This window comes from Narcine bancroftii, chromosome 3 (genome assembly GCF_036971445.1).
Source record: "Narcine bancroftii isolate sNarBan1 chromosome 3, sNarBan1.hap1, whole genome shotgun sequence".
NCBI lineage: Eukaryota > Metazoa > Chordata > Chondrichthyes > Torpediniformes > Narcinidae > Narcine > Narcine bancroftii.
In genome coordinates this window covers 130,822,948-130,845,527 of record NC_091471.1, presented here as the reverse complement: position 1 = coordinate 130,845,527, position 22,580 = coordinate 130,822,948, and the positions used below count along the sequence as shown (strand labels likewise).

Here is a 22,580-nt window from a genome sequence, read left to right as displayed (position 1 = left end):
ACAAATCACAATCTAGAGAGTGATCACAAAATGGAAGATTCAAGGAACCACTGACTTGTAAACCAAGAAATCTGCTGGAGGGGTTTCTATGATTACCGGTACCAACGTTAGCAAAAGCCTGAGCCTGCTTGATGATAAACTGAGCGTGCATGACATAAGTTTGAACTTCTAGTGGGTGACTATTGCTTGTACAGCAAAAGCCAAGTGATTAGATATCAGATACCACATCATTACATGGTCTTCATGTGCAGTAGAATTACTTGCCATAATTCATGATACCATTATTATACAGGAACTCCCCAACTTATGACTTGAGCGACTTGCGTCCGTCTACAAATACGACTGAATTTAAAAAAAATATATAATTTATATGGTTTATGTGGTATTTGACAAACTATAACAGGGATACAGGGCATGTAAGAGCCTCAGGCTGGGCATGACTGTCTTGATTTCTGTGCACATGCACGGGTCTTCAGTTGGCACATGTGTGGTTGGTGCTGTGCGAGAGTTAAGGGCGCAAATTCAATAGCGTCAGGGCGCTTAACTCTCGCATATGCGCCAACCGAACTGGGCTATACTTTGATGTTAAAGAGTCCACATTCTCATTGTGAAGTCGTATCTGACATGTTGCAGGTTAGAATGAGTTCCAGAATGCATGTGAGAATGCTCTGTAGCCACAATGCAATTTTTAAGCGATACATTCTGTCCATAAATATTGGAGTTAAGCTTCACCTGGCCATTAGCAATCATAACAATAAGCTGCTGTTAAGCTATTGAATGGTTCAGTAGCATAGATTGCATGCAGTAATTGTAATCAGGGCAGCAAGGATAGTGTAGCAGTTAGTGAAATGCTATTACAGCGCCAACGATCCGGGTTCTAATCCAGCACAGTTGGTAAGGAGTTTATACCTTCTCATGTCTGCGTGGGCTTCCACTGAGTGCTCCAGTTTCTTCCCACCCTTCAAAACATACAGGGTTGTCAGTAAATTGGGGTATTTGGGTAGCACAGGCTCATGAGCCAGAAGGACTTGTTACCAAGCTGTATGTTTAAATTTAAAAAAAATGTAATTGAGCTGGCAACATGAAATTGGTGTGCTGCCTCAATAAGAAATCATGGGAAAGGCTTAATTACACATTCTGTTCCTACAGTTGTTCTCTGGTAACCACTCATTTTGGCAGTGACTTGCTATTTTCTAAATAAATTCTAATAAGCTTCCTTATATATTATAGATTACTCAACTTGATGAGGCCAGGGTGAAAATCAGTGCATTGCAAGCAGTTTTTGATATTCTGCAAGTATTTGGGATTGAGGTTTTCAAACCTAGCCTTGACAAATCACAAGATATACAAAACGAGGAGAGTGGTACCGAAAATGAGAAGCCACCAGCCGAAGAAATAACAACGCCTGGTGTGGAAACAGACACAGTTAACAGTATCCTTACACTGCTCCTGGGATACTTGGACAGTGAGGTAAGTATTACCAGTGACTTCTAAAATCGTATTTAGGATATTGGATTAATTGGGATGGTTAATATAAAAGTGAAGCTTAAAATCAGCATGTTTAGCGATGAAGTCATCATTTCTGTTACTTCTAAGAATATGAGAAATAGAAGATGCTTTCTTTGCCATTCAATAAGAAATACTAAATCTGTTACCTTCAATTCACTTTCCCGTGTGATTGTCATGTCAGAGACCCATTATAGTCTATGAATGAACATCGAGAACCATCTGGATTATTGATTTCAAGGTGTTCCAATTTTGAAAAGAATTATGTCTTTTATCCATTTGTAAAGTACTCCTTCTATGGATAGATTTTAGGACTATAGTAGAAATTATTATAACTTGGAAGTTTAGAATCTGTTTGGTCTTACTGAATGGCAAAGCAAAATCTATGACCTATTTTCCTAGTTCTCGTGCCCTTGTAGCCTCGTGCCCTCATGGCCTTGTGCTCTCCTCCTCGTGCTCTCGTCCTCGTGCTATCGTGCCCTCGTGCCCTTGTGCTCTTGGCCCTTGGAGTAGATTCATCTCAGTTCTGTATTTTTCACCCTGAAGAATCTATCCTTTTTTATTATCTTCAGTGAGACCACCTTTCATTTTTCCAACTTTGGGGGAGGATAAATAATATCCTTTCAAACAGCACCCTGATTCCAGGACTGAATCTAGTGAATTGGGACAGAGATCAAATCTATGCATAAAGTGCATTCAAAAACAAGCCCTGCACAACTGTTGAAAATCTTCCTTATCTCATGCACCATATTGGCCAGTACTACTTTTGCCTTCAAAATTGCTCTCAATATCTGTGTGTTAACTTTTTGGGTTTCATGAATCACCACAGGTTATCTCTTACAAGACTTTTGTGTTTAATTTTTTTCTTTTTTCCTACAATGGTATGTAATCTCATAGTTTCCCTCTCCACGCACCATCTGCTACCTTGCCGATTCACTTTACCTGACCGTACATCTCTTTATGACACTGGTTTCCACTAGAGGCTTATTTGTCTATCGAAATGAAGAAAAAGGAGAAAGCCACTCAACCCTTTGAGACAATTTTATAATTCAATGCAAACATGCAACCTATTGTAAGTAGTTTTGGGTCTCATACCAATTGCTGGCATTGGAGATATTCGAATTGAGATTAATGGGAATGATCCTGGGGATAAGAGGGTTAATGTATGAGGTACATTTGAGGCTCTGGGCCTGCGCACGCTAGTGTTTAGAAGTATGGGGTGGGGAATCTCATTCAAACATACTGAATTTTGAAAGGAAATGGAGAAGGTGTTTCCAGTAGTGGATGAGGCTAGGACCGGATGCCCTCATACCAAAGGAAGGGTGTGCTGTCATTGGAAAGGGTCCAGATGAGATTTTTGAGAATGATCCCAGGGATAAGAGGGTTAATGTACGAGGTGCATTTGTTGGCTTTAGGCCTGTACATGCTGGTGTTTAGAAGGATGGGGTGGTGAGGGTGGATGGGGAATCTCATTGAAACATACCAAATATTGAGAAGATGTTTACAGTAGTGAGTCTAGGACCAGATGGCACAGCCTTGGAATAAAAGGATTTCTTTTTAAGGAGAAATCTCTTCAGCCATAGGGTAGTGAATTTGAAGAATTTGTTGCCACAGATGGCTATGGAGTCCAAATCACTGGATGTATTTAGAGGTTGATAGTTTCTTGATTAGTAAGGGTGACAAAGGTTATGGGGAGGGGTATGGGGGGGGGGGGTGAAATGCAGTAAAATGGGACTGAAAGGAAAATATATAAGTGATTGAATGAGCAGAATCGATGTGCCAAATCTCCTAACTCTGCTCCTACCACAACACCTAATAGCCTGAATACTCCTGAGATTGTCTGATCTCAGAAGCTGAACAGGCTCAGGACAGGTTAGTACTTGGACTGGAGACTGCCTAGTGTAACAATATTAATATTTGGGGAGAATTTATAATATTTAGAGTAGGTCACATACATTCACACATTTTAAAACAGATCTTATTTGATAGACTGAAGAAATACTGAAGATCTCTGGAGAATGTAAGCACCTTTCACAAGTAGGTGTTAACTGAACAATGTCATAAAAAGGTTGACCATTGTCTTGCTTGAGTCATGCTGTCTATCAGTACCCTTTCTGGAGAGTGCACAGAAAGGTCAATCTTGGGTTGTTTATCTAATAACAAATGGGAGCAGAAGTAAGAACTCCTGTTGTTTGCTGAAGAAGGTGGGGGTTTTACAAGTGAGTCACATGGGCTTTCTGGAAGCCAGTTGGAGAGAGTTGGAAAAGAGAGAGAGTTAACAGCTCAGTCAGTCAGTGTATGGGACACTGACAAGTAACTGAAAAGTGCAATCCAGGAAAAACTGTTTGAAACTGATGAAAGCAAGTTCCAGAGCAATAGATGGCTGGAAGTGCTATCTGTCTGATGTTTCTCTTGAAATAGACGAAGGAATGGAACTCTGTGGTAGCTTGAAGAAAGAAGCTACCATCTGAAAGACCCTGATGGGGCAAGTTTTATCAGCGAGACCCTGAGGTGACTAGTGGTGGTACTTCAGTTAAGGAAATCCTGGAGCAACAAATATCTCTGCAAACCCTACAAAAACCTTCCTGAGCGGTAAACATTTACCTTTCAAGCACCAAGCCTGGTGAACTTTATACATGTTCAATTCTGTGCACAGTATGGTGATTGCCTGCAACCAGAGAACTTGGAAGAAGGAGAAGTGAGATTGAACTATGAACCAAAGAACTTTTCTTAAATACACACACACACACACACACACATTACATGCATGTGCGCTTAGAATTAGAAGGGAGTAATTTGGGTTAGTATAGAGTATAGTATAAGTATAGAGTTAAGTTAAAGTTTGATTCTATTTTCATGGTTGAAGTTGATTAAAAATAACTTTTGTTTTGAAAGCCACTTGGTGAATGTCTATTGCTGCTGGGTTTTGGGGTCCTTTGGGCTCGTAACACTAGGAACAGCAGGTACTGTAGGTTTCTGTGAGGGACACTGGTCAAAGTGAGGGGCAACTCTGTCTGGCTTACGGTAGACAAAAGTTAAAGAATTCATGTATGTACGCGACAAAAGTGGAACTTTACCTTTACATCTGGGTGATTATGCATCTTCAGTACCCTATTCCTGCTTTAGTTCTGCACCCCTTGATTCCTTTCACCAATAGGGATCAAGGGCTATGAAGAGAACACAGGAATAAAGTACTGAGGACTTGTGCCCACACGATATTGTAATTAGTGATCAGCACGTTTAGTGTAGTGGTTAGCACAGTGTTGTTACAGTGCCAGTGTTCAGGACTGGGGTTTGAATCCCACACTGTCTAAGGAGTTTGAACGTTCTCTCTGTATGGTTTTCCTTCGGGTGCTCCAATTTCCTCCACTGTTCAAAACATACCAGGGGTTCAGATTGTTAACCTGAAAAATACTTGTAAATTCTTACTGTTTTGAATTTCATTGTAACCTGCTGTCAACTGAACTGGTTGCTAATTTAAAAAAAAAGACCTGCTGTAAAACACTCTCATTTTAATCAGCAGGTAGGAATAAAGAAACAGAAATGGATGTTCTTTTACCAGAAATCCAAAATGTTACAAACGTGTTTTAAATTGTAGAGGTGGAGAAGAATAAGAGAAGATTGAGAACAGTTTTGATGAGACCTATCAACTGTATTTATTCCATTAACTTAATTTCTACTCTCATTCTTTCTTCACCCACCTAGAACAAAGATAGTTCTTCTTGCCCTTATCATCCACATTTAATGAATCATCCTCTGTAATTTTCAACCCCTGTAATGTTATACATTATAAATCCAGATACCAGCAACTTCCCTTCTCTTTTTCAATCTTTCAAAGGGACTTCAATCTGTCACTATTTGATCCATAACATCAATACCCAGTCCACCTCTTACGACTGTCCAAACAATTGAACAGTCCTCGATGAAATATTGATTTACCACTACCAATTCAGTACATTGCATTCAGCTCTCACAATGTGGTCTCATATATGCCCACTTGGGAGAACACTTCCATTTAGATTGAGAGTGACTGAGTTTTCAGTTACCTTATCACTTCAATTCTCCATCCAACTCCCACTCCCATTTTGCCCCCTCTTTTTGGGGTATTGCACTATTCCAGCAAAGCTCAAAGGAAACTTGAGGAAAAGTACTTCATCTACCAATATGGCACATTACTGCCTTCAGAACAACTCTCTCAGATAATCAGCCAATCCAATCTCGTCTTCTACATTTCGAGCATTTGGATTAATCTTTCCTCGTTCAGGCACACTTTCACCACCTTCTCTGAGCTGGCATCACATGTATCATCTCCACTCTATCATAGAACTTCCCATTTGTTTTCTCTGTCAGACCCTCCTTTCTATGTAACTTGTTTGTTTCTAACTTTTCCAGTTTTGATGATTAATTATTGTTATGAAATCTCTTTCTCTGTTGATGGTACCTCACTGCTGTTTTTGACATTTTTCTGCATTTATTTCAGATTTCAGTCTCCAGTATTTAGCTTTTGATTAACTGATCTGTACTTTCCAGTTTTTTTCTTTCTCTTGAAAAGTAACGTTGCCTTTGCTTCTCATTTTCTCACTCCTTTCCCCATGTTCTCTTTCTTAATGTATCAGGTGATAACATTACATGTATTCTATTTAGATACCAGAACTGAAGACTGTAGCTGCTGAAGGCTTTGCTAAGCTGCTTTTTTCTGGAAGACTTTCTAGTCCCAAACTCCTTACCCGGCTTATTTTGTTATGGTATAATCCTGTGACTGAAGATGACACCTTCCTTCGACATTGCCTTGGGGTTTTCTTTCCTTTGTATGCATTTACTAACAGGTTTGTAATTTTTCTGTTTCAAATATGCTTTCAGATATTATTTTTAATTTTAGGAGTTCAGTAAAAGTGAAAACTGATATACTGAAAATGAAATTGTAAACATTGCACACCAATCACTCAATGTTCTGGATAGATTCCCAGGAACTAGAACACCAATAGAATCGGTACTAAAAGTGACATTATTTCATTAAACAAAGAGAGAAACATTACTGCACCCTGGCCAGCGTGTTGATTGTGGGCCATTGTTGGGAATTGGCAGCACGTGCTCCGTTCATCATTTGTCTGCTGAAGATCCAGCTGCGCTGGATGGGTTACGTCTCCAGAATGGAGGACCATCGCCTTCCCAAGATCGTGTAATATGGCGAGCTCTCCACTGGCCACCGTGACAGAGGTGCACCAAAGAAAAGGTACAAGGACTGCCTAAAGAAATCTCTTGGTGCCTGCCACATTGACCACCGCCAGTGGGCTGATAACGCCTCAAACCGTGCATCTTGGCGCCTCACAGTTTGGCGGGCAGCAACCTCCTTTGAAGAAGACCGCAGAGCCCACCTCACTGACAAAAGGCAAAGGAGGAAAAACCCAACACCCAACCCCAACCAACCAATTTTCCCCTGCAACCGCTGCAACCGTGTCTGCCTGTCCCGCATCGGACTTGTCAGCCACAAACGAGCCTGCAGCTGACGTGGACTTTTTACCCCCTCCATAAATCTTCGTCCGCGAAGCCAAGCCAAAGATACTTTGTTTAGCTCCAAAGCCTTCCCAGCCCAGAGGAGTTTTTATATGTTAAGTGTCAAATAAGTGTGAAAGCAGCAGTTTCCATCACCTCAAATAGGAAATGGCAAAGGCTTTTTAGAAAAGGAAAATGGTGCATTGGCCTTCATAGCCAGAGGATGTACGAACTGTAAGTGCAGGAGCAAGGACATCTTGCTACAATTGTACTGGGCTTTGGAAAGATTCCACCCGGAGTTTGATGTGAAGTTTTGGTATCCTCACGTAAGAAAGGATATACTTCAATTAGAAGGAGAGCAGTGAAAATTCACCAGGAATGCTGGGAGATGCAGATGAAGGGTGAAGATTGTATGTATAATATTTCATGGTATTTTGTGGTGAGAATCTGTAAATAGGCAGGGTTGTTAAATCACTCCATTTTGCTGATGCACTAAAGAAAAAGGAGAGAAAGAAAATGACTAAATTTTGGATTACTAAACTTCTGGATTTCCTACTCGTGTGTGGACCAAATTGAAACTTAGAAAGTTGTAGCAGGGTTAGAATAAGTATGAAGGATGCTATCACAGCCTTGGGAGACAAGATTCAGGATTGAAATGAAGAATTATTTCACACAAGTGTTATGAATCTGCGGAGTTCATCACCACAGAAGGTTGTAGAGGCTAAGTTGCTTAATATGTTTATGGAGAATAAATTAAGTGCAAAAGGTATCAAAGAGTTTTGGAGAAAGTGGGAATATAGTACTGAGACAGATGATCAGTCAAGTCTGCTATCCTATTCATTATCATGAAGGGCTGAGTGGTGTACACCTGCTCCTGTATTTTACTATTTCCAAGGCTGAGTATCCTAACCCAACCAGATTCTAACACAAAGACCCAAGCTAACATTGAGGTTAGCTACCTTTTAGCTGTCAGAGTTGTTACCTTTGAGAGATGATGTTTGACAAAGACCATGACCACTTTTTCTGGTAGTAATTCGAAAGACTGATTTGGGGTGGCATGGCTTGCGTAGTGGTCAGTGCAACACTGTTACAGTGCCAGCAACCGGGACCAGGGTTTGAATCTTGTGCTGTCTGTAAGGAATTTGTATGTTCTCCCCATGTCTGTGTGGGTTTCTTCTGGAGGCTACGGTTTCGTCTAACCCTTCAAAATACATTCGGGGGATTGTAGGTCCATTGGATATAATTCTGCGACTGGGCCAAAAGAGCCCGTTACTGCGTTGCTGTATGATTAAGCAGCCAATCTCAACGGGGATCCTACCCCAGCATATTTAAGTAGAAGACCTGTTTTCTTTTCACCTCGCATAACAATTTTTTTAATGCTGTCATTAAAAGTGTGTAAGAAACCAAAACTTGACTGCTTCACAGGAAAAGGAGCAGAGTCGTCGGAGAGCCATAGTGGCAAAAAAAAGGTTGAGAATGGTTGGTCTAGAGTACAACATCTGATTCTTTAGCTCTTATTTATCTATTCCTTAACCTTACCAAAACACATCTTTACATTGATGTTTGTAGAAACCAGTCATTCACAGGTTGAACATTTCTATGATGCAACAATGATTTGGTTGTAGCAGTAATAATGGCATAAATGCCATTTAAAAATTAATAACATTGTATGTATAATATTTCATGGTATTTTGTGGTGAGAATCTGTAAACAAGCAGGGTTGTTAAATCACTCCATTTTGTTGATGCACTAAAGAAAAAGGAGAGAAAGAAAATGACTAAATTTTGGATTACTAAACTTTTGGATTTCTTACTAGTGTGTGATGAATGCTGTTGTGAAACTGTATGATGTCAATCATTAACTACGGTTCTATTTCTGGTTGAGATTTTACTGCATTTTTGGTTTCAATTTCCAGAAACTTTTTGAAGCTTAAAACTTCAGAAAGCAAACATTAATCAGTGAAACTAAATCAAACTTCTGTTTTAATTTTTTACAAAATTTTATGTTAGGAAAAATCAAGAATGTTTTCAGGAAGCTTTCTTACCTACTTTGAGGACCCTGTTCTATGCACCAGCATCTTCTCCTTTGGCTGAAATTAATGTGCTTAATGTGGCAGAGTTTTTTGTGGACTTGACCCGTGTCAGTGCAAGTAATTCACAGAAAAAACAAAATGAGGACTATCAGGTATGCAATACTTGTAAATTTGATATAGATAGGCAATACCTTTCATAAACATAGTTGCTTGGATTTAAGGAAATGCATATTTGACAAAATGAAGTTGCATGGTAATATAGCAGATGGAAAGCCAAATGATATTTGGGCAATTTGAAAGTGCACCACAAGTGACTTGGGGAAGGGCCATACAAAAAAGGGAATCCAAAGGAATTGGATTTTAAGGTATGCACCAAAGAGGTTAGAAATATCTTTTAGTTGTTAAGATCATCTGGGAACTGGAAATGAAAATGAATACGCATGATAAGATGATCTGTTGATGGTGTATAAATATCCTTGAGAGAATTGCAGATAAGCAAGGATTATTAAACTGGAGTAGAGGATACTTTTAAATTTGTTATTTGTATGCCTGGATTAAGCATCAATGTCTAACGTGGAAATCTAAAGCAGGGGTCTATATAGTCTTTTATATGCTACCTTGTATTGCAATCTAAAATGTGGTTTTATTTGCATAGGAACTTGCAGTTCATGACAATTTGGCTATTAAAATCTGTAATGAAATATTGAAGGATCCAGATACTCCAGATGTTCGAATATTGGTTAAAACTCTGGGTTTGCTTGAACTCACTGCAGGACCATCTCCATACACCGAGCAGCTGTGTGTTCTCCTGAATGGCATTAAGGTCACTTTCTGATCTTATGTGTTTATATATTGGAAAGAAGTAGATTGCTTTTTTTAATTTGAATTTGAATCGGTTATCTTTGTTTTGAAACTTGTTTGTTGTATTTTGAGGTGAAAAAATAGCCAAATTATTCAATGTGGGTCATCGATATAGCACACAGTTGTTTAGCCCTTTTGGGCTATGCTGGCTCCCCTTGGAAAAATACCACAGTGAAACCCCATTATAATGTGATTGCTGGGGTCCATAAAATCTCATCGTGAAAAAAGCTCGGTCGCACTAAATTGGAGTTTCACTGTATTTCCCTGTTTAATTTGCATACCTACATCATTTCCATTTCTCTTTTATTTGGAACATTCCAGTTATTCTGTATGCATTTTAAATCAATCTGGCAGCCCAGCGCTCGAGTCCAGTGACTCATTGCATTACATCCGAATTTGCGTTAAATTGGGACACATAAAATTGGTGTTACACTGTATTAGTCCTATTTGCATTTATTCTCCTCGTTATCCCAAGTTTACTCTCTCTCACAGATGTATGTCAACTCCCCTATGTTTTCTTTTGTGATTTTACTTAAAGGGTACTTTAAAGTAGTCACTAACATCTCCTTAGGATGTGGGCAGAAAGTGAGGTGCCAAGAAAGCAGTGTAGTCCAGTAGAGAGAGAATTTGCTGATTTTTCCATGGATAGCACCAAAAATCAGGATTGCATCCTAGATCCTGGAACTGAGAGGCAGCAGCAGAAACTGCCAAGTGATATATTTTATCTATCCTCTGGCAACAAATTTCCTCATCATTATTCCTTTTAAAACTATTACATTGAGTTAGACTTTCTTAAGAGGGCCCTGCTGCTTTCCCTTTTTGCTCAAGTTCTGATTTCCTTGAACTTGTCTCAAGTGCCCGTTGCTCTGTAACCACAATGAGCTCACTGGGGAAGATCAGAACTTGTGTTCTGATCTTCTGGAGGCCAAAGTCTGATGACAAAGACCCAGTCTTATCTGTTAAAAACAGTAAATGTTTTTTGATGTTTTTGACTGACTTAACACTTCAAAAATATTAAACCATGCACAAATTTTTCAGTCTCCTCTACTGATTATCATGTGTGTGTATATGTATATAAAAACACTTTTGAATGGATGGGCTGACAGATCCAGGTATGGGATCTGGGACCAGATTTCCCAGCATTAATGAGGAACCGTAGCAATTTCTGCTGGACTATTTGATGTCTGCTGTTTTTTTTCTGCTTTTGACTTTCCTCTAAACCAGTGGTTCTCGACCTTTTTCTCCCGCTCACATTCCATCTTATGTAATCTTTTACTAACCACAGAGCACCTATGGCATAGGATGCCATAAGTGCTCTGTAGTTAGAAAGGTATTACTTAAGGTGGTATGTGAGTGGGGCCAATTACGGGGTTCCCTGATGTTTCCTATGTTGCTCCTTTACAATAGTATATGATGTGAAGAGGCCTAAATGTGCATCTTCTATTCCATTGCACTAATCTTCTTTTGGAAGTTGATGATTCCCATGAATGGATATTCTCTTCCTCTTCACCACCATTCAGCATTTTTTAACTTTTGTAAATTAGCAAGGTAACTGCAATCCACTGCTCGTAGATGTCAATATTTGGGCAAAATCCAAAATAATTTACAGATTATTTGGAAAATTATCTTTCACATGCTGTGCTTCCTATCTAAACTCCAGTGCAAATGTTATTGTTAAAAAGTGTTGTTTAAAAATTCTGAATTATGATAAAAAGGATTATTATTGTTTGAAATAATTTTGGTGACTATAATGGTATCTGTGAAGAATGTGAAAGGGCAGAAATTACAGTTTCACAAGTGAATTTGGAATCTAAATACTTCTACTTTATCTCCGTGTAGGAAATAAAAAACAAAGCAAATCAGCGAGTCATTGAGAAAATTATGATTCACTTAAATGGAGGATCAAGAGAAGGTGAAAAAAATAAAGATGACAACACAGTAGAAAAAACAAAAGAAATTGACAAAGGTATGACCTGTTTGGTAAAATTAATGATCAGGATAAGGAAGCCTTGTATCCTCTAGCCTGCTCTGCCATTCAATAAGATCATGGCTGAAATAACACTTGGCATTCTATTTTCTCATAGTGAAGTTTCACTCACTTATCAACTACCTATCAACCCTGTTTTAAAACTATTTAAAGACCTTTCATCAAACATGTTAAGCCACTGCCAATATCCTTGGAGATTCCTGTGACTGTTGTTTGACTACATAGGAGAACATAAGTATTCAATCCTTTAAGGTTGTTCTGTTTGAATGTGGCAAGACAAAGGCCAGTTATTGTTGGCTGACGACTAAAATATAAATAATGATGTCAAGTGTGGGTGATGAAGAATCATAGAAAAGACTTTTCAGTCCATCTCATTCTTGCTGTAATGGCTATCTAATCGCTTTTGCCTACATTAGACCTGAATCCTTCCTGCACCTTTTCTATCAAAGTATCTGTTGAAATGCCTTTTAAAAGTTGTAATTCTATCTGCTTTTTCCCCCTTGGCAGCTCATTCCAGATATTTAATCATCCTCTGAATGGAATGACATACTCCTCAGATTCTTTAAAATTTCTCCCCCTTCACCTCAAACCTGTGCCCTCTTGTTTTAGGCTCTCCTGTTCTGCAGAAAAATATTCTTTCTATCTTATCAATGTCACTCAAAATTTTATAAAATTCTACAAGGTCACTCATCAACCATCTATGTTCAAATGAGAATGATGCCAGCCTGTCCAATCGCCCTTTATCTACAGCCTTCCATTCCACACAACATCCAAATGAATCTCATCTGCACTCACTCTATTACTACATATTTCCCGTATTGTGAATATCAGAACTGCATGCAAAGCTTTGTGTGCAGTCTAATCAATGTTTTGAACCATTACAAAATGACAGCTCAGTTACTCAATTCTTCTGCCTACGAAAGCAAACCTATCATTTGAGTTTTTCACTATCCTATCCAGGTACGTACCACCTCACTTTCAGGGAGCTTTGGATGTGCACCCAAGGTCTCTCTGTACCTTCATGCTCCTACGATCCCTGTGCAAAGTGCATTACCTTACACTGGTTTGGATTAAATTAGATCTGACAAATGCCCCTCAATCGCAAGAGGCCTTTAAGAAATAATCTTTAACACAAGTAAATGATATTGGATAGCCCAATATTTTGTAATGAGAATTAATCAGTGTTGAAATATCACATGCAGTGTTGCAAACACTACTTTGTCCTCTACTTCAAGTTAATCACTGTAAATGAAAGTATGTGCAAGATTGTCATTTTCTTTTAAATTAACAACCTTTGGTTTGCAGTAGTGAATAGACTGAAGGAAACATTTGGGCTTTCTTTGTTTGTAGATGAAAATAAATCTGAAGTTACAGAGAGAATGGACGTTGCAGATCCTCAAAATGCTGAAACAGTAAATGATAAAGGGGAAAAAGAGTAATTAAAAAATCTATACCATGGCTATTGGAGGGTTATGGAATGGTGCATCACAGGACACTACTCTATTTTTATAAATACATATGTGCCTGTTAGTGATTTCAAAGAAAAATATTGAACTTATCGCCAATAATGGTTGTTAATCATAAACAATTTTTAGCATAGTGTTTGATTTCCAGCATATTTTGATTTCATTTTCAGTTGCATGTGCTAATTTTTAAACCAAATATAGACTTTCTATTTTGTTGGAATGTTTCATGTGGAGCAGATTTTATCCTGAAGTTATCTTGTAAACATCTGAAATGCAATGTGTTTACTGTATTTTGCTTCAGAAAAAGATAAAGGTTTGTCAGCTGCCAAGTCTGTAACCAGAAGCAAAAATGCCAAGAGAGTGGAAGATTCCTCTCATGAAAGGCAAGTACAATTTAAATGAACGTCAATGGTTGGAAGTGATTTTAAAGTTTCCATTAATACAGTGGTTTATGAACTCTGAAATTTAGTGAAGCATGTCATTGCAACTAACATAGCACTGTCAGGATTTGGGTGTTGCAAATCCTCCTATCATTAGCTGACAAAACATTTGTAGTGTATTAATTAGTGAACATGGAACATTACAGCACAGTACATCCCACGATGTTGTGACAACCTATATATAACCGACCAAAAAAAAAACCCCCAAAATCCTCCCTACCTTATAACCCCCTATTTTTCTTTCATCTATATGCCTGTCTAAGAATTTCTTAAATGCCCCTATTGTTCCAGCCTCCACTACCATCCCTGGCAAAGCATTCTAGGGAACTACAACTTTGTGGGTTTTTGTAAAAAAAAAGACCCCAGATGTCTTGTCTAAACTTTCTTCCCTTCATTTTGTACATATGTCCTCTGGTGTTCGCTACTTCCGCCCTGGGAAAAAGGTTCTTGCTGTCTACCTTATGCCTCATCATCTTGTAGACCTCTATTAAGTCACTTCTTTGCTCCAAAGAGAAAAGCCCCAGCTTTATTAAACTTGCCTCATAAGACATATTTTTCCAATCCAGGCACCATCTTGGTAAACATCCTCTGCACCCTCTCCATAGCTTTATTCTCATCATCCTTTTGTTCTTCACATACTCCTAGAACGCTTTAGGATTTTCCTTAATTCTTCTTGCCAAGGCCTTCTCACGATCCCTTCTAGCTCTCCTTTCTTAAGTTCTTTCCTGGCTACCATATAGTTCTCATGAACCCTTCCTGTTTTCTGCTTCCTAAATCTAATGCAAGCTTCCTCATTCCTCTTGACTAGCTGCCTCACCCATTTTGTCAGCCATATTCTTCTAGTATATTTGAAAGCATAGATTAATCACTTGGGGGGTATTGGAAATGTAAATGGGATTCATCATTGTGTCTCGCTTGCCAATTGTGTTCTCAATGCTGAGATGTCTAGTTTTGACAAAATACTTAATTTCCCCATTGAAATGAAAAAGGAGAGATTTTTTTTGTTTTCCAGATAATTTATAATATTTTGTAATCTCTATCAAAAGTAACTTAATTTAGTTGCTTTGGCTAATATTTTTATACATGTGTAAATTTGTTTAGAAATGAATGAACAAATAAATATTAAATAATATTGCTGACATTCTCTTACTTTCCCTGTATTGAGACCACATTTATTGTACTTTGAACTGTCCCTGTGTGCTTGGAAATTTATTACCTCCAGTTTCTTTTGAATCTTTTCTACAAGGATAGTTATGCAATAATTTATATAATCTTTGTACATTTAAGTGTAATATATTTTCTATATTTTTTTAAAAAAAAAGCTCTTTGGAAGCTTTGAAAGATATCTCCTCTTGACAAATCACAAAATATTTTAGAAAATGCTGTGTTCAAAATTAATTTACCTTTGCATAAAGAATATAGTTCTTCATGTATTCAAACACTCCACATTGATGTGCCTAACTGTAACCATAATGTTGGCTGAAATACTGAGGATTTTCTTCAAATGGACCACGAGATCTCTTGTGACCACCTGAGAGAATACTTTTAATCATTATTCCTACCCATAAGTGCATTTAATCGTTTTTGCAAGAGTGTTGTGAAAAAATATTAGGTGGGCGGCACGGTTAGTGTAGCGGTTAGCGCAACCCTGTAACAGTGTCATTGTGTTCTCTCTGTGTCTGTGTGGGTTTTAAAATTGGAAATTATGCCAATACATTAGGTTTATAGCATTTTGGGAAATTACATTTTATCTGTGCCCAAGTAATTTGTTGTTTTGCATGGGGTGAAAAGGTGAGTATCATCTTAAATAGGATGAGACATGATTTTGTTAGAATTATGTATAAAATATTGGTAAAATTCTTTTTGTTAAAGGAAGACTGAAACTCCTGCATTTTGTGCACAATTTTCTTTCTCTCAGTTTGTCGATGTTGAAGTTCTTGTATACTGATAATTAATGGCATGTTTTATTTTAGTGAAAGGCAGGATTTTGCAGCTCCAACCCCTTCCATGTGCAGAAGGTCTTCAAGACGAGCAAAAACAGCAGCATTAGAGAAAAAAAAATGAAACTTACTCAATTATTGAGCAAAGAAAATGTTTATTCCCAAGATGATGTGTCTGTATTTCACACATCTGCTATTGCTTTGTAATATAGTGCTATTTCTATTGCCAAATAACTCGGAGGTTGCATTTTTAAATAATACCAAATTGAAATGCTGTGATAGAATGAAAATTTTTTAAATTACCATGTTAGTACCTCTTCAAAGTGCCTATAGTTTTATTGAAAATATTCCTTTATATCTTGAGCAAAAAGTTAAGATGATACCAGCAATCAAGTTGGTGTCAATACTTTGCTGTATGTTAAATATTTGTTTTAACTGGGCTGTGAGCCAAAACCAATTGAGAGCAAGTCTTGTGGATTTTTAGGTCATGGGCATCTGTGTTGCCAAATTACACTTTTTTTTTTGCTGCAAAAACATCTTTTCACTGGGCACTGATTTAATGAAGATGTATTAGTAATCTGAGCTTTAATGACAAGTTTTTATATTGTTTATTTTAAAAACTCAGTAATAGAACAGTTTTAAATAAAGGGCTTCTGACAGTAGCTTAGAGAGGTCACAATTCTTTCTTGCCAATCATATATAAACTGATGATTCTTGATGAATAGTATTTTTTTTTTATTTAGCATACATTTTAGCATTATATCACCAGTGGAAATAATATGAAAATAATTTTCTTATTATTGGACTGGAAAATGGACTTTCCTCCACCCACCTTCTTTGGTGTGTGGCAAACTTGGATCCCTGCAACTGAAGTTGTTTCAAATGTTTTTAGCAAAATAATGTTTTTCCTAATTGAAACAAATTTTTTAAAATGTCTGTAATAGCATAGGATATTTTGAGCTCTTAAAATTAAAGTTGTTTTTAATGTACTTTATTGCAGCTGGTTTGGCTGAGAGTTAAATCTTCTAAATTTGTAATAAAACTGGATGTGGCAACGTATAGTTGTTTGTTTTTCTGTCAGTGATCTTCTAAAACTGGATATGCTTTGTATTGATTGTTTTAAATGAACTCTGTTCAGTTATTTTAGAGTGTGAAAATTCTACAGGATAAATTTGGACCACTTCCACACCTTCAATTATTGGTCAAAAGAATGAGGAAATCTCTAATTCCTGTGGTCTAAATATAAATAACTTTTATTTAAAGTTGAGATAATTGGCAAACCATTTTGTGGTTTCTCCTAAGCCATGTGGTAAAAACATTAGATTTATTTTCTCCAACATTTTTAAAGTGGTTTTTAAATCAATTAAACAATGAAAATGACTAAAACAAAAAATAGAACAACAATTGATCATTTAACTAAATAAATAAGATACTCACTCCTGTCTCTCAGTTGTTTCTCTACGTTGAAGTGAATAGACCTGCTGGCCCTGTAATAGGTACAATCAGATACAGGTTTAGCAGGCAGATTCTACAGCATGAGCCCAATTTCAAAACAACCAGGAAATTTCTGTAGAATGAGTAGCTGGGTGGGACTTGTGCATTTGTTAATGTATCCTGAACTTGGTGGCATTTGTGTGGCATTTATCAGCTAGCAATTCATATCAAGCCAATTATTTTTGAGCTTGTGCACTGCTGAACACCATATAAAAATGACAGTATGGAAACAGACCATCTCGGTCCCTCCTATTTGCACCCATTTAAGTGATCTCGGGTCCTACCTACTTGCTCCCTGTCCGTAACCCTCCAATCCCCTCACATCCATGCACTTATTCAACCTTCTCTTAAATGACAACATTGACCCTGCTGCAATCACCTCTTCTGGAAGGTCATTCCACTCAGCCACCACTCTCTGAGTGAAGAAGCCTGCTCGCATGTTATGTTTAAACTTTTGCCCCCTAACCCTTAGTTTATGACCCCTCATTCCAATTTCAACTATCCTCAAGAGGAAGAGCCAATTCACATTAACTCTATCTATCTATCCCCCTCATGGTTTTAAATACCTCTATCAACCCCCCCCCCCCCCTCAACCTTCCAATGAATAAAGACCCAGTCTACTCAATCTTTGTATTCTAGATACTGCAATACAGGGAACATTTTAGTTAATCTCTGCACCCCCTCTACCTTATTGATATCCTTCCTATAATTTGGGGGCCAGATCTGCACACAGTATTCCAAATTTGGCCTCACCAATGCCTTGAATAGTCTCAACATCACCTCCCAGCTCCTATATTCTATGCTTTTGATTGAAAAGGCCAGCATACCAAAAGCCTTCTTTACCACTCTATCCACTTGAGAAACCACTTTCAAAGAACAATGAACCATTATTCCAAGATCTCTCTGTTCCTCTGCATTCCTCAGTGCCTTCCCCTTCACTGCATATGTCCTGTTTTGATTATTCTTCCCAAAATGAAGCACTTCACACTTATCGACACTAAACTCCATCTGCCACCTTTCAGCCCACTCTTCTAAGCAGTCCAAACCATCTTCACTATCCACAACTCCCCCTATTTTTGTGTCGTCTGCATATTTACTAACCCAATTTACCACTCCATCATCCAAATCATTAATGTAAATCAGTATCTTAAAACTGATTTAATTAAATGGAAAGATTTACCTATTAATTTAATGGGAAGGATAAGTACAATTAAGATGAATAACTTTCCGAGTATACAATATTTGTTTCAATCTATTCCGTATTTACTTGATAAAAATTTTTTCGAGATTTAAATAAAATGGTTAGGGAGTTTTTATGGAGGGGTAAATTTTCGAGAGTAGCTTTCAATAAATTAACTTGGAAATATGAGTTAGGGGGATTACGTTTACCACATTTTCAAAATTATTAGGAGGCAGCCCAACTTAAATTTATTAGTTCATTGATGGATTTGGTACAGCCTCCTAGTTGGGCTAAAATTGAGATGGCAAGTATTTCTGAATTTGAAATACATCAAGTTTTGTTTAGGTGGAATATGAATTTGTTACAACAATATAATGTGCCTGTTCTAAAATATTTATTGAAGTTATGGATAAATAAAAATAAAATGATAGGTTCTTGGGGTAAATTATTGGTTTTGACTCCGTTGTATAATAATCAACTTATTTATTTTTCAATATATAATCAAAGTTTATTGCATTGGAGATTTAAAGGTGTGAAAAATTTGGGAGATTGTTTTAAAGAGGGTAAGTTTTTATCTTTTAATCAGATGAGGGAAGATTTTGGTATTGATAAGAATTCTTTATTTCTTTATTATCAAATTTGATCTTTGGTAAAATGTATGTTTGGTAGAGATATGATTTTACCTAAAATGACTAAATTTGACACTGATGAAGGTACCAGAGAAGGGTTATATTTCATCTATGTATCAAATATTACAGGATGGTATGGATAAAAAGGGTTGGGATAGATCTAAAATTAAATGGGAAGCGGATATTTTTCTGAAGATGATTGGTTAGATCTGTTATGTTAGTGTAACTAGATTGATAAATGCACGTTATGCAATGATTAATTACAATTTTTTTTACATCAATTTGACACCTGAAAAATTTAAAAAAAATATGGTTTTCATGAATCAGATTTGTGTTTTAGATGTGGTGATACGGTTGGAACTTTTTTTCATGCTGTTTGGTTATTGCTGTTATACAATCTTTTTGGAAGAAAATTCAATCATTTTTAGAATATCTGTATAAGATTAAAATAGTTTTAGATCCAAGTTTTTATTGGGTAGTTTGCAACCTCTGAAAGGCTTGGGATTAGATAAGTTTCAGCTTGCTTTTGTATATTTAGCTTTATCTGTAACGAAAAAATGTATTGCTAGTATGTGGAAAGATACAAATATGATTGATATTAATAGATGGCATAATGAGATGAAATATTGTTTAATAATTGAAAAAATTATGTATGTTTCGCATGATAATTATAATTTTTTAAATTAATAAGTGGCTCTTATACTCAGAATATTTACATTTCAATTTATATTGATTAGATTTTAATATGTATATTTAACTTTTTTAAAATATTTTTTTATGACTCTCCTTAGGAAAGCTGAAGGGGGGATTTTTTTCCCTCTTTTTATATATATATATATTTATTTATATATACATTTATTTATATATATATATATATATATATTTATATATATATATTTATATATATTTTTATATATATATTTATATATATTTATATATATATTTATATATATATATAAAAATGTTCATGTTTAATTGCTGTATATGTCATTATTTGTTTTTTGAACGAATAAATAAAGTTTAAAAAAAATTAATGTAAATCACAAACAACACTGATCCCTGAGGCACACTGCTCATCACTGCCTTCCATCCTGACAGACACTTATACACCATGACTGGTATCTACCTTCTAGCCACTGTTGAATCCATCTGTCAATCTCGGCATTAATACCTTCCTTGTCAAACAGGGGTGTCAAACTCAAATTCACAGAGGGCCAAAATTAAAAACTTGGACTAAGTCGTGGGCCAAACTAAATATTTATTGAAAAATTTCAACAACATCTGCATGTTTTCTCTTCTTTCAACATATGTAATGTTAAATTTTTTCTTATTAAAATAAATGTTTAATAATAGTTTTGGTTAATCTCTTTCCAGAAGAAGCATTAACAAATGAGAAATAAAATATTCAATAAATAATATTTCTCTATAGCCTTTAAGCTCCTTTTAAATGTTTTTTTTTAACACAAGCAAATAAGTCAAAAAAAATAACAACTTGCTTCATTGACAAACAGGTTTCTCTTTTAAAATGATGAACATATAGTCTGCCTCCCACCTGTCTTGAAAGGTCCTGTTTTCTGTCTTTCGTTTGGCCATTTTTCGTAAGGGGTTTATTACATGTGAGTTAGGCGACAGGTTGCAGTCGCAGAAAGTAAACAAAGGAGGTGGGGGCGATTAGTGGGCTGAGGGGCTGGCGCCAATGCATTTGCAAAGCATTCTGGGATTTGTAGTATTAGCTGTGCATGCGCTATACTGGCGCGGCGGCCAGCGGGCCAGCTCTAATACATATTTGATATGATCTTGCGGGCCAAATATAAATATATCACGGGCCAAATTTGGCCTGCGGGCCTGAGTTTGACATGTGTGATGTAGAACCTTATCGAAGGCCTTACTGAAATCCATATAAACTACATCTACTGCTCTACCATTATCAACATTCCTAGTCAACTCCTCAAAAAATTCAAAAGGATTTGTCAAACATGACCTTCCCTGCACAAATCCATGTTGAGTGTCCCTGCCTCTCTAGATACTTATAATATCAACTCTTAAGAATATTTTCCATTAGTTTACCGACCATCGATGTCAAACTTACTGGCCTATAATTGCTGGGCCTACACCTGGAGCCCTTTTTAAACAGAGGAACATTTGCGATAAGCCAATCCTGTGGCACCATTCCCCCCCCACCCCCCCCAGTGACTTGAAAAATCACTGTCAGAGCCTCCGCTATTTCCTCCCTGACTTCCCTCAAGGTCCTGGGGAAAATTGCGTCAGGACCTGGAGACATTCACCTTTATATGCCTCAAAAGTTCCAGCACCCCCTCATTCCTAATCCCTATATCTTCCATAATCACCCCCTTTGCTTCTCTTATCCTACATGATTCCATATCCTTTTCCCTCGTGAATACCGAAGAGAAGAACTCATTCAATATCTTCCCCCATCTCATTTGGCTCCGCACACAGTTGTCTGCTCTGATTCTCTAAGGGACCAATTTTATCCTTCACTCTCCTTTTGTTATTTACATAATTGTAAAATCCATTCAGATTTATTTTCACTGTTTGATATAGCCACCTCGTACCTTCTTTTTTGCTATCCCAATTTCTTAAGCTTTTTACAATCCATGTATTTTCCAAGCATCTCATCTATACCTTGTTTCTTATATTTAATGTAGGCCTCCCTTTTTATCCAAACCAGATTTCTAATCTCCCTTGAAAACCACGGCTCTCTTGAACCTTTGGTTCTGCCTTTTATCCCAACAGGAACATAAAGATTCTATGCCCTCAAAATTTCACCTTTAAAAGACTGCCAATTCTCCTCTACATCATTCCCATAAAACAAATCTGCCCAAACCACTCCTCGCAAATTCTTTCTCATCTCTTCAAATCTGGCTTTCCCTCACTCAAAATCCTCAATCTTTGACCCAGATCAATCCCTTCCCATAATTATATTGAAACTAATGGAACTATGATCACTAGATCCGAAGTGCTCCCCAACACATCCCTCTGTCACCTACCCTATCTCATTCCCCAACAGTAGATCCAACACTGCCCCTTCTCTAGTGGGCACCTCAACATATTGCTGCAAAAAAAACTATCCTGCACAAATTTTACAAATTGTAATCCATTCAGCCCTTTCACAGAATGTGTTTCTCAATCTATATTAGGAAAATTAAAATCCCCTACTAATACAAACCTGTTCTTATTACAAATATCTGCTATTTCCTTAGATTTGCTCCTCTATTTCTCACTCCCCACTAGGTGGTCTACAATACACCCCGATAAGTGCAACGTCTCCTTTTCCATTTTTTAATTCCACCCATGCAGCCCCCTTAATGAGCTTTCCAATCTATCTCACATCAGCACCGCTGTAATATATTCCCTGACAAGCAATGCTACACCACTCTCTCTTACCCCTCCAATTCTATCACCTAAAGCAGCGAAATCCCAGAATATTTAGCTGCCAATCAAATCCCTCCTGCAACCACGTCATGCTGCCAAGGTGTCTATCCACACCTTAAGCTCGTCCACCTTTCTTACAACTAGCATTAAAGTAAATCA

The 22,580-nt window shown here is 37.1% G+C and overlaps 1 protein-coding gene across 1 annotated transcript in view; it reads left to right on the top strand.

The window, feature by feature from the left end:
- The window catches only part of ncapg (non-SMC condensin I complex, subunit G), an 88,025-nt gene extending 71,241 nt beyond the window's left edge, over positions 1-16,784 (top strand). The window contains 8 exon segments of the mRNA XM_069925111.1: positions 1,231-1,470; positions 6,151-6,332; positions 9,009-9,183; positions 9,687-9,854; positions 11,732-11,858; positions 13,647-13,728; positions 15,759-15,838; positions 15,841-16,784. Coding sequence (XP_069781212.1) covers positions 1,231-1,470; positions 6,151-6,332; positions 9,009-9,183; positions 9,687-9,854; positions 11,732-11,858; positions 13,647-13,728; positions 15,759-15,838; positions 15,841-15,932 — 1,146 coding nt within the window. The 3' untranslated portion in view covers positions 15,933-16,784.
- The last annotated feature ends 5,796 nt before the right edge of the window (positions 16,785-22,580 follow it).